The 13,392-nt window shown below is 48.4% G+C and overlaps 1 protein-coding gene across 1 annotated transcript in view; it reads left to right on the top strand.

Annotated features, from left to right (window-relative positions):
- Positions 1 to 4,655: 4,655 nt before the first annotated feature.
- Positions 4,656 to 13,392, top strand: part of LOC108932153 (calsyntenin-2-like) — a 223,157-nt gene continuing 214,420 nt past the window's right edge. The window contains exon 1 of the mRNA XM_018748374.2: positions 4,656 to 5,056. Coding sequence (XP_018603890.1) covers positions 4,975 to 5,056 — 82 coding nt within the window. The 5' untranslated portion in view covers positions 4,656 to 4,974. The remainder of the gene's footprint in view (positions 5,057 to 13,392) is intronic.

The following is a 13,392-nucleotide window of genomic DNA, read 5'->3' as shown; positions in this document are numbered from 1 at the left end:
TAGCTGCTTAGTCAAACCCGAACCGGACAGCCAACCGCAGCTTGTCACATTGCTGGAGGAGAAGCTGCGGAAAAGTGGGAGGCGAAAAAAAAAAAACCTTTTCTTTGTTGCCTCCAATGCTGACTTTGCGCCTGGAGCCTGTCACTAACCTGCAGTCTCACCTCTTAACCTGTTCATGTCCAGACAGGTACTGATGCTATGGAAAATAAGCACATATAGCATATATACCAATAAAAATAAGCATATATATAGCTTATGTGATATAGCTTATACATAAGCATATGTATAGCTTGTGTGATGTATGTTGATTCATAGGGTGGAAAGAAAAAAACTAGCTGGACTTAAGAATCACTCGTCCGTATCAATGTCTCTCTTTCCACTAATGTAATGAACACATTGTATTTTATATGAGATGTGTGTATATATAATATATATATATACATACATATGATGGTTTTCTCCAAGAAGACTTACAATGATGGTTTTTACACTAAGCTACTTATCATTATTTTCCCATGCATACAATGTAGATAAATAGAAAGCATTGAATATAATTGATGCCTATCATTTCTCACGTAACTATACATCTAACCCCAATAGATCTGAACATGTAAGCTTTGATCCATACATATAGGATATAAAAATGGTTATTGTAACGTTTTAGGTAATAGTTATAGGAGTATCTTGGTTACAGGGTTACCATTACACTCTCAATGAAAGTACACTGTCTTATTGTAGAGAAAAGTGTTGAGCTCATCAGAGCAAAACCACTGACAGAGATGTCCTATGCGTACTTTCTGACCGCATCTGGAATGAAAATTAAAAAAACGCCCTGGATTTTGGAAGGTTAAAAAGACAACAGCAGCGCTACGCTGGAAGTTCTATAACGCGAATGCCCTTTTGCTGTGTATTCATCATATTTTCAATAGTTCAGTACAACTTGAATTTATGGCCTGGCTTTGCAAGGAAGAATTTATGGTCCACGCTCGTTCGATATTCTGAAGTCGACAGGTTAACAAGGTGCGGAATAATACATTCGGGGTGGGTTTGCATGGCGCGCGTAGAGGGTATCTCTTGGGCCGTAGGATTGGATGTGGGTTTGAATATGATTCAGTCTGTGTGCATTTGTGTGTTCCTCTTGTCTTTGTATGGGTTTCCTACAGGTGCTCTGGTTTCCTCCCACAATCCAAAGACATGTGCGTCAGGTTGACCGATGACTCTGAACTGCCCTTAGAGTACATGTGTGTGTGACTGATATGTGATGAATGGAGACACCTGCGAGGAGTAAATTTTATGAAATCCCAGGTGTTTCAATGCAAAAAAACGCCGGGTTCGAGAATTTAGGCCAGGTGATGTGTATACAGGTCGCCCCCACAGCCCCCTGCAACACTTTCCCCACCAGGTGTGTTTCTCGACGCTCCAGCAGATCGCATCAGTCGACAGCAATTACGCAACAAGCGATGCCTCTTGCCTAAACGTCCCCGGTGACGCGCCTCTCTTTCCTGCGGCAGACGCGATTCCACCGAGGCGCAGCGGCTCTGAGGAGACAAAGCAAAACAACAACACCGACATCGTTGTCAAGACAGAGCAACGTGTGCGATGACAAAGACAACAGAGCACAGGTGAGGGGAAAAGAGACCTCCAAGGTTATGAATAATCATCTAAACGAAGCACAGAACTGAAAACAGACAATACTCTACACAACCCATGTACTTTACTACAACAACGTGACCTACACAAGCACAATATAACCCCATATGCTACACGACAGCACTACGGGTGGTACACAGCAAAATAGAAACGCCAAAGAATAGATTCATATGAGGAACCTAATAAGCAGTGGGACCACCCTTTGTCTTCTGAAGAGCATCAGCCCAACTTGGAATGCTGACATACAAGTCCTGAACTGTCATTAGTGGGATATTGCAACATTATTCAAGAAGAAAAGCCATTTCTTCTAGGGATGAAGGAGGTAGAAATCTACTTCATATTCTGAGCTCCAGAACACGCCCATAAAGTTTCAGTGACATTTAGATCTGGTCTTCAAGAAGGCCATGGAAGGCCTTTTACTTCATCCTGATGTTCATAAAACCTCTTGTTCATCCTGATGTTAGTGAAACCTCTCTTGAATTTGTTTAGCAGTGTGTATATCCCTCGAGATGACTGCCCACATTGTTGCGGATCCCCAACCGTGACAGTTGGCAACAAACAACATGGGTTGAAGGGATCCTTTGGCTTTTTCAAACGTTAACTCTTCCAGGCATAGGAAACAGGATGAAAGATCACTCATCAGGCAATGTTAGCTTTTTCTGTTACACAGGGGTCCAGGTTTTATGATCCTCGCACTAGGTTATTTGTCATTATGTGCATTATATTTACATATTTATTTAACAGATGCTTTTGTCCAAAGTAACTTCCAATGAACACTATGTAGTATTACCAGCCCACACACCTTATTCACCGTGGTGACTTACACTGCTAGATACACTACTTACAAGGGGTCACTCATCCATACATCAGTGGAACACATTACACACAAGAGGTTTCATAATAGGAGCCCTTTGTGAAGCTCACAACATACAGTTTTTGTTGAGACTGGGTTACAGAGCTACTAATTCAATTCACTTGTAATTTTTGAGGCTGGATTTTTGAGGCATTTATCGACTACCCTATGAATTGCTCATCCATCCCTTTTGGCACGCTTTAAATTACAACCACTGTTTCTCTTTACCAATGCAGTTTCTCCATGTTTGTCACATGTTGACATTATTTTTGAAACCGTAGGTAAATAATTTAGCAGTTTTGATCACTGATGTATCTAGAATTCCTGCGCAGACTACTTGGTCTCTTTGGAACTCATATTGCCTCCCATCTCTTTGTAAACTCAAATATTAAAATACTAACGGTCAAAACTCTTTCATTGCTGACCATACTGCTAAATGGCAATAAACCTAAAATGAGTACAATTTCCATCTGCTTTTGTAATTATGATCGAGTTACTTCAAAATTAAACTCCTTTTACCTGCAGTGACTGTTATTTTGTCCACCCCTCGTATACACAGAAGAGAAACACCTTGCCCTGAACAACAGCACGATGCAACATGCTCTGGAACAACATGTTCTCACTACGGCAAACCCTCTTGACTCCTGTTCAAATTCCCTCTGGTCTCATTATGAACATTATTTTTACAAGCCCCTTTATTTACTAATCACCTTTACTTGTTTGTCTGCGCTTGAAATTGTGCTTCCTTTCCCAACTTTCAAGATGCTTAAAAAGATTCTTACGCATTTTGCTAACAAATTCTTGTGTTCCTTTTTTTGGGTGAAATATGTTTTCGTTGTTTAAATATTGTATCGCAATAATCAAGAAGCAGCAGAGAAAAGTCTCAGCATCTTTGCGCCCCCTATTGGTCATTTTTTAAGCTTTTCCATTCGAATCAAATTCATAATACATTTGTACTTGAATTTGAATTTCACTGTGCTTATTCTCTCTCTCACACACACACACATACACACACAGAGTCTGTAAGACACTTATTCAGCACAGCTGAGAAGCAGAAACAAATTAATTTTGCTCAGTTTATGGGCGAGGGGATACTACATGCATATGAAATCCATCTTTGTGGATTTGTGGATACAATCTGCATCTTTCTGTAGTTTGGAAAAAGTAATAACTACCATAACTGTCTTGTTTTTAATGTACAGCGTGCAGCAATCCTTTATCATGAGTTTAATAATCCACCATAAAGCAAGTTAGAATGTTCTTCTTATTATTTCTACATTGTTTTTTGTATTAATTTTCATGACACTGCGGTGTTTTGCTGAACAGTATAAAACACTGGTCACCTCTTTACTGCACTGATTTTTTTTGTTGGGGGGGGGGGGGGACCTGTGCAGGTTACGTGTAGGAAACACAAGTAACTAGGGCACATGTAGGTAACCAGAGGACACACATGCAGGTAACTAGGGGACACACTTGTCCGGATAACTAGGGGACACACCTGTCCAGGTAACTATGGGACCACCTGTGCAGGTAATTAATGGACACACCTGTGCAGATGAGCATCTTCATTTAGAGGGAGAAAATGCACATCCATGCTAAAGCAGTCGAAATTCTTTGGGCACAAATTATATGTACCTGTCACTTACACCAGGCAAATCATTTACTAGGTTACCGGCTCATTTACCCTTTGTACTGTTAATACAGTAATCAGGACGCACTAGGCAGCCTAGGATGATTAGAGCTGATAGAAATTACAAGAAAAATCTCCAGTAAACGTTAGGCGGCTTTGTGAAAGGGAAGTACTTCTTGTGCGCTGTTGTTGTAAGTAGCGCAACAATCTGCCAGTTAATCGATTTTGATTAATCCTCTTTAGAGATCAAGGAGATCGATTTTATAGATCAGTAAAAGTTGTCTGGCGATGTGAGGAAGACCACACCCTACCTACCGCCATCTGCGGTCACAGAGAGGGACGACGACCCCCCCGTCCGTGTTTCACAACTCGAACATACGATTAAAAAAATAAAAAGGGGGGGGGGCGATCGTTCTTCAGATGAATATTCATGGATCCCTCTCAGTGACGTAACGCCCCGGTCCCGGGGCGCGCCGGTGCGCGGTCCCGTTTCGCCAGATGCCAGAGAGTCGAACCCGAGAAGCACGCATCGCGGCGCGCGGCGGCACCCGTCTCTCACGCGCCGTCCCCGAGCCCTGTCCCTGCCTCGCGCACGCGCCCGCGAGCGAGCGAGCGAGCACCTGTCCGCCTGTCCTGTTCTGTCCTGCGCTGTCCTCTCGAGACGCGCCCGCCGCGTGACGATCCCGAGGAAGACGCCGCGAGGCTCCGAAAGAGAGCGAGAGAGAGAGAGAGAGAGAGAGAGAGGGGAGGCTGAGAGGAGGAGGAGGAGGAGGAGGAGAGAAGGAAGAGAGAGGAGAAAGAGAGAGGTCATCGCGCCCTGTCCGCATTCCGATCCGTCGACATGAAGATGCTGAGAACATGCCTGATGTGCGTGGTGGTGGCGGCGGCGGCGCTGGAGCTGTGCGCGGTCCGAGCTGGAAAAGGTGGGTGCAGCTCGTGGTGGATGGAGATGCCAGATGGAGATGGAGATGATGGGAGAAGGATGGAGATGTCCTCCTTCCAGGATAGAAAAGTGGCTGTGTGTCAGGTGCTTCCTTGAGAAGAAGGTGGTGTTGGGATGGCGATGTACTCGGTGGAGATGTCGGGTCTCGCGCTGGATGCAACTGAAGTGGTGAGATGGAGGAGCGCGCGTGACACGCAGACCGGAGACGCGCGGAGGAGTGACGGACCCGGCGCGTCCTGTCGGGTGATGCCGAGATGCTCTGATGCTCGGAGGGGTGTGTTTCCCTCGCCCGTCGCGTGCGCACCTGCCGTCTCCTCCGCGGCGATCCTGTAAGAACATCTCCGTGTTTTATTGTGTGCGAAGTTAGTTTCCTGCAGCTCGTCACCGAGTCCCTCTCACTTTATTCCCTCTCACTTTTACTGCGAATTCAGAAGGAGAACCCAAAGATCGCTGTGCAGCTCTTGCTGGGCTCAGAGACTCTAGAACCGCACATAATAATAAATAATAATAATCTGTAAAGACTGAGTCGCACATATAATATTGTGCAGCCTTGCAGTAAGTGCGCGAGCTCAGTACCTGGCCGTGTCCCGTGTACCCCGTCGTCTTAACCAGCACTTTATTTTTAGTCGGCAAATCTAGTCACGTGACCAAGGTCTAAGCAGGTGTTCGCTCCGGGGACGCGGGAGACCGGCGCGCCTTGGGCGCAAGACCGCTGTCCGTCAAGCGGTGTGTGTGTGTGTGTGTGTGTGTGTGTGTGTGTGTGTGTGTGTGTGTGTGGTGGGGGGGAGGCGTCGCTGAGAACGTAACCGCACTGGAAGTAAACAATTTGCCGGAAAAGTGAAGGGAGGGAGGACGCGCTGCTCACGGTTCTAATTAAGTCCCCAGGGGGGTGCTGGGGGGGGAATGGTTGGGGTGAGGGAGACCCGGCACGTGCAGGACTTGAGCGCCTCGCGCTCCAGCCATTTTTCACTCGTTCAAATACGGAATGCGGTCCGTGAGCGCGCGGCGCGCGCCTCTTCCACGCGGATGTGGCCGAGAAAACAGTTCCTGAAAAACAAAGCAGCGCAGCGGACCTGTCTGCGGTGTTCGCGCGCACGTCTCTCTCTCTCGCTCTCTCCATGTGCGTTGTGGGTTTGGAGAAACCCTCCTACACATACAGCCTGCAGACTCCTTGTTGCGTGTTTTCTACCTGCATCCTGGAGGTAATGGGTTTGCATCCTTTCTTATGCAACCCCTGATAAACCCTGGCATGTGTTATGACGATTAACCAGGAGGACACCTTATCTCAGTGTTCCCCGGTTCGATGCTTATGACTTTTCACCACTTCACCATCTAAGGCAGGGCAGCACCGACGGGATCTGCATCCGTGGAAACGGGCAGCTGACGTCTCCACCACTTGGCTGCGCCGGCGAGGCGAGGAGGCTGTGTGAAGGGTGTCTGATGGCCTGCAGCCAGGACGCTTGGCGAGGCCTGTCGCCTGGGTTTCAGGAGGCCTGACTGGGGCAATCGACCTGCGCCCAGGAGGCTGTAGGTATGAGGGGTCATAAAGACGTCGGAGAACATCCCTGAGGGTTTCGACGCTGATTTCGGATCCCGCCGAAAGGAGGCAAAACGACGCATTGGCAGCAGACAAGGCGAAGGACAGGGGTCACATCACGCGGGGTCTCGAGGAGAACATGCAAACATTTTCTGCAGCTGCAAAACTCACAGCTTCCACAGGGCGTCTTAAAAATAGAACGTTAAATAGCATGGTGGCAAAGGTGCCCCGTTCGGCGCGTGTCGTGCCGAGAGCAGATGGGAGGAAATCATAAAGGCGCCGCGGCGATTTGCTCATTTGTGTTGTTTTGTGCGCCTGCGGTGCCCCTCGCTCGCCCTCGCTCGCTCGCTGTGTGGGCTTGCCGAGGCTCCGCGGCGCTGACAGCCGCTTCTTCATTAACCGAGCGGGGGAGGTGGCGAGCGGCATGGTTGACCGGACCCTACCGCGGACCATCCCGTGTGGGCCAGTGCGTTCGGACCTCGTTCCATTCCCATTGCGACCGCTTGCGGTGCACAGGGAGAGGAGGCAGGAATGGAGACCCCAGAACCAGCACCGCAAAGGGCCATTTTTGCAGTTTTGGGTATAAACCTCCATCGGCCTTCCGGAGACACCTACAGGGAATGACAGAGAGACGAACGGTTGTTTAGAGTCGAGCCGGAGGAGAATAAAGGCAATTAAAGAGTAAACGAGAGCTTTCTCTCCACGGCGATGCCATCGATTTGGCTCTCACAGGACTGAGAGATGAAAAGACCTGCTCGAGATGCACAAGATCTGGGCCAATTCCTGCTCCTCGTATTTAAAATACCGTGCCAGAGCCTGATGAATTCCGCTCGTTCCGTCGGTCCGAGATGTTCGCCCGGATTTGCGTATGCAGCCGAGAGACGGAGGCGCCTTGGTGGAACCTCAGCGCAGCTGCCAGATCGATCACACTCCTCTTTTTATTTTCCGTGCATTTTACCTTCAGTAAAATTTGACTCATGAATATTCATCACTTTCAATGGAAATTGTTGGTCCTCTTTTCTATTTGTACCCCATTGCTGTTTCTGTTCAATTGATGCATCTGAAAGGTCCACAGTGGGTGTGAGGGTGTTACTGAGATGTGTGTATCTTTCTAGGTGTGGACATGTCAATAAGAGAGTGTGTGTGTGTGGGCGGGCACATCTCTGGGACTGTCTGTCTTCCCTCTCTTTCTCTCTGAAAAAGCACTAATGTGATCTATGGGATATGGCATAAGTGCGGGGAGCCCAGTGCTCTTTACCGCTCTCCTGCAAAAACGGCCACGATACAGTGGCATCTTCTGACATTTTTCTTTCTTTCTCCCCTGCTATTTTCACTCTGAAGTCAACAAATTTACATTTTTTATTTACTGAGCTCCTTATCCCAAAGTTGCTTTTCAGCGTTAGCTCTTGGTATGAAGTTACTTGCAGTGATTTACCCATTTATAACGCTGGATAACTTTTTTTTTTTTTTTACTGTGTCATTTCAGGGTAAGTAGCTCAATCAAGGGCACTGTAGCAGGAGTTGGGATTTGAATCCAGGTCCTTGCAAGGCAGTGACTATAACCACTACGCTCTCTGCTGTCCTCACAGAAGCTCTGCTCTGGTCAGTACTGACATGTCCAGATGGGACTGACTTCTTATTTGCACAGCCTGACCTAAGGTGGCCTTGCCCAGGTGGGCTTACTTGTAACCTCAAGTGGTCTGTGCCGCTGATCTGGGAGGTGAAGTATCGAGGGGCAACGATGAGCTTCTCCCTAGAAATGGAGCACGAAAATGTGTGGGATGTGACGGCGTCTCCCTGTGGGTGCCTTGAGAGACCTGCTGAGGGACTCGCAGGGAGTTGGGGGTGCGGCCCACCGGCAGAGCTGGAACGAGACCACCGAGGCCACATAACCTAGAGGACTTAATGAAAACTCCACAGAGCCATGACCCGCCATGTCCTCCCTCCCACGCCGGGGTGTGCCTGCCCTCATCAGAGGAAATAACCCGGCAAGGGGGCGGAGCACAGAGAACAGCATGTGTCATAGAAATATTTTTACTCCGCCTCTCCTTGCTAGAAGCAGAAGGGCTTAATTAAGTGCAGTACCAGCGTCAGCTGCCGTGTTTGCGAAAGGACGGGAAGGGGACAGGCTCTTGTCGCCCCTCGAGTGGAAACGGATAAAAACCCCAGAGAAAAGAATGAGGGACCCCGAGCTGGAGAGAGCTCTCCGGCTCCCGAATCATCCCGACTCCCGCTGCGTGAAGTGGCCAGATGTTCCTCCAGGCTGGGTGGCCAATGGGGATCAGCATCATGCTGGGCAGCATTGGGGAAGGGAACGGTTATTTTTAAAATTTTTCATTTCCCCTCTATTTGCTGTCGCCGCTCTGCCGGTGGAGTAAATGCACCAGTGTCGGGCAATCCGACCAATCAGCTGCAGAAAATTTAGTTCATTTAAATTTTTTCTAACTCTAGGTGTATTTATATAGTGCCCTGATGTCTTGCAGCGCTGTACATTGTCATTAACACGGAGACCTTCAAAGGTCAAATCGCTCCAGAATTTCTGCATACAGAACAGTTTCCGGGTGCAAAAAGGATTAGATGTGTTGAGTGTCGATTGTGTTTCGTGCGCTGTAACTTTTCCTGTGTATTTCACACAAATACACACATGCACACACACACAAACAAAGGGAAGGACAAGAAAGCAATAATATAAACTCGTGCAGCATTGCATTGCATTTGCTTTTATTCCATAAATTTGGCTCCCTTCATAATTTAACACAACCAAGAAATAAGCTTGCTGTGCCGGAAGAAGCCCCCGGGTTCGCGTCCACCATGTGGGTTTTTTTCTTTAATTGTTGAGCATGGCTTGAATTGCATGACGCCTGCTTCGTTATCAAGGCCCGCAGGCGCGTCGAGCAGGCGGTCTCATTCAGCTTGCCGTTCGCCGGTATAAACACACACGGCGCAGCGTCGTAAACTCGACTTGACACCTCGTCACGGCGTGTACGGCTCGCCTCATTCTGCTCGGCAGATGGCTGGCGTCCGGGAAACAGGGGCAGATAAATAAATAAGAGTCACATTTAACCAGGAAGCTGGGAAGAAAGCTCCTTAGTAAAGGGCTCGGCTGGGAGTAGATTAGATGGAACAAGGGAGGATTTTTGAGGAACCGGTTTCTTGCCGAGCGATGTGGTGGCCTGCAGGCGGGGGTGGCATGCTCTGTGTGTGTGTGTGTGTGTGTGTGTGTGTGTGTGTGTGTGTGTGTGTGTGTGCGCCGGTGGGCTGAGGGACAGCCGGGCGTGAAATCGGGTGCGGAGAGGAGCCGTCTCGGGCACGGCTTGCGGATGGTGCGGCGCGGCACTCTAAAAATATCTCGCCTTGGAGATCGCTGTTTATTTTTCAAATTAATCTCTCTCCCCGGCCGCTTCCTTGCACGCGATGAATTGGTTAAGGTCACTCGGGGGTGCCGTGTGTTTAGTGGTAATTGGGAGTGCGTCCACGCGAGACGAAGAGCCGCTTCCGCCGCACCGTCGATGGCGCTCTCGGGTTCTGGCCCATCCCTTTCTGTGCATCGCTGGGTCCCCCCTGGTTTGGTCTGGAATGCAAATGAAACGAAATGGAAGTCAAGTGCTCTTCATTTCAGCTGTGTCTGTGCGCGGGATGGTGGGGCCGGGTGGCGTTCGTCTAATTTTATTACCCCTCTGGCACTAGACCCGGAATAACTTTTCCCCAAAGTCACCCGAGAGTTGGCTCAGGCCTGTTAGCAGAACCGTGTCGGACAGGCTCTCGGATAATGACTCGGGGGTCCAGATGTTGACAGGGAGGCGGAGGGAGGGGGCCGAGCGGAGGTGGTGCTTTTACACACATCCCTGCCTTCCTTCCCTCGTAGCTGCTGAATCCCTTTCAAGAAGGGTCTGAAAACACATCTCTTTCAGATCCGCTTCTCTTCAGATCCCTAAACTGTTCCATAAACTTGAGTCACACCATCTGCCACCAGCCATTATGTTCTCCATCAGCTCTGCAGCTGCTTGTGTGATGTGTACCGGGCAAAACGGTGCTTTTGGACAAATGGACTGTGCGATGAGAATTGTGTGCGTGTATCCATAACTCTTCATCTGTTGTGAAATGCACAATGTGTACTCAGAGTTGTATGGCACATTGGAAAAAGCTCCTACTAAATGAATAAATTATTTGAGAGTAAGTCACGCTAGCAGCTTCCACACGAGCCACAGCAGATCCCAAAGCAGGCTTCCTCAGTGTGATTGTCTCTTTGGTGCCAGTGTCAATTATCAGGCCTCATTGGTGAGTGTTGAATGCTCATATACACAGATGGAGCCTGAAGGTTCTTGGTTTTGCCTCTGAGGTGGAATAAGCTCCTTCTTCCCCTTCAGAGCTGCTGAATCCCTGTTGACATTCAAGAAGGATCTCCAAACCCATGTCTTCTGGACATCCTAATGTCCACATCTCTCTGCTCCTCAGGGGTTGCACTACATTATCTGTCGCAGATAACTTTGTGTAACCTATCAATTCTATGTGCAGCTGCTTGAATAAATTAGTCAATGTTAATGAATAAATGTACTGGGCGACTTTCACCTGGACATAGTCAAGATGGGAGAGGGACTCTGAGACTGAGGTTTCCTTGTTATCTGTCTATCGTCAGTCATTTACTGCTGGATATAGAAATCTATGGATATATATATATTTTTTACTGTCCTCCACCATGATGAATCAAAGATGCATTGAGGCCCATTTCCAGCATGGATCAGCTCTGCAGCTGAGCAACTCCCATTTTTCTTACAATGTTATTAGTTTTAAGTAAAGGCCACAATGGCAACGGGCAAGTATGTTCTTCATCTCCTTTTGTTTGTTTTTGGTGTCCTTTCCACAGTCCTCCCCAGAGACCCTGTCAACCCCTGTAAAACTGTTGTAAACCCTTTGCAACTATGCCTTTTACTATTTCTGGTGCATAGCGAACAATCTGTTCCTGAACGTGAACTACGGAAATGCAGCATGATTATGCTTTGAGTAATAAGTGTAAAAAGTTTTAGTCATTTAGCTGACGCTTTTCTCTAAAGCAGCTTAAAATTCTTAACTATTTACCCATTTATACAGCTGGGAAATTTTACTGGAGCAGTATAGGGTAAGTACTTTGCCCAAGGGTACTACAGCTGCAGGTGGGATTCAGACCTTGGTGTCCAAAGGTAGCAGCTGCATCCACTACGCTACCAGCTGGCCTGGTTTTAAAAAAAAAGTTAGACTAGGCCAGCAGGTGTAAGAATTCCTCATGGTGATGCGCGTCGGCATTTCCTGGGGTCAGATCCAAAAATGGCTGACGCGCCACAAAAGAACGGGGCACGGTTTTTGATAGCCGGCGCCAGGAGACGGAAGAAGTACAAGATCAGGTAACCAAAGGAGGTAAACGGGGAACGGGACAGCGGCAGAGAAGGAGAGGAAGGGCCTCTTGTGTGAAGGAGATGAAAAGAGCTGTGAAGGAGATCCACGCACAAAGCCGAAGCATCATGTAACCCGCTTGGGCTGATCTCTGAATATTGGCAGCGGTGAGGAGGGAGGAAAAAAGGAGGCTTTTCCTTTTGAGGGGAATATTAATTTTCATGATGCGACTCGCAGTCAGACATTATCTTCCCGTTCGTCCTGCAGACACACTTGATTAAGCCTAAATGTATTTGTTAAAATGTGTCTGCTTTCATCTGGCGATTTCCATATTTTGAGCGTTGCTCCTTTGACGGAAAACGGTTTCTCTGCGCTGAAGCCTGTCAAAGTATGAAACACTTTTTTTTTTTTTTTGCTGGGTTGCACTTTGAGGGAAAGAATGAGGAATTGGCTGCTGCTGCTGCCGCTTGGCAATCCCAGATGTGCAGGCCTCGCTGTCATCGACTCGTACTTCTTTTCTTTACGGGCGGCGGACTCAGAAATCCATAAAGAACCCTTTGGAGTTAATCCGGAGACATCACCGAAGGGCCAGTAAATCGCAGCGGAAGGCGTGCGGGCGGCAAGTGAAGTATGCTTTCGGTTCAGTGGTGCACCGGCACCTTCTGGAGTCTCCGAACCCCTGGAGATGCAGGGGAAGCAGTTGAGTTATAGCGCCTGCGGTAGCTGTCCGTGATGCAAGGCGGTGATCGATGGCGCTGCCACGTTGCGTCCCGCCGTGATGGCCTCTTCTCCGTGCCGGTGCTAGGCCAACGGTCTGGGCGGAGCCTGAATCTTTCACTTAGGATACATGAAGTCATGGGACAAGTGTGGTGGGCAGGGAACTGGACATCATGTTTAAGTACCCATAATCTCCAGGTATCCTTCAGCGCGTGGCCCATAGACTTTGATGTCAGACATTACTTTGTCAGATACCAGGAAACCAACTGCTGTTGTGCCTTTAAAAAAGTTTGGCGCCGCTCACTTAGAGAACTTGGCTGATTCAGCAAATGTCCAGCCATATAAATAGCTAAGAGTATATAATTGTAAGTCTCTTGAAGATAAACTGTCAGCCGAGGCAAATAATTCATGCAAAAATGTCACGGTGATGTAGGTCTCTCCTGCTAGTGCTTCTCTGGGGCAACGTGAACGGCGGGTTGTCGTCTGCAGCGGTCCGACATCTCGCTGCGGGAGAGCTCTGCACCGCCGGGCCTCTAGTGCTCACATCCAACTGCCCAAACTGGGTCACCGACTTTGTAAGCGGTGGGGGGAAAATGGGGGTAAAAAGTGCCCTGGTTTTGTGTGAGCAGCACCTCAGCGGGTTTTCCCCTCCAGGGTGTATGGATCGGGTAGCCGATCACCTCCGCGGCGCAGCC

This window comes from Scleropages formosus, chromosome 10 (genome assembly GCF_900964775.1).
Source record: "Scleropages formosus chromosome 10, fSclFor1.1, whole genome shotgun sequence".
Classification (NCBI taxonomy): domain Eukaryota; kingdom Metazoa; phylum Chordata; class Actinopteri; order Osteoglossiformes; family Osteoglossidae; genus Scleropages; species Scleropages formosus.
This window is presented reverse-complemented; position numbering and strand designations above follow the sequence as displayed.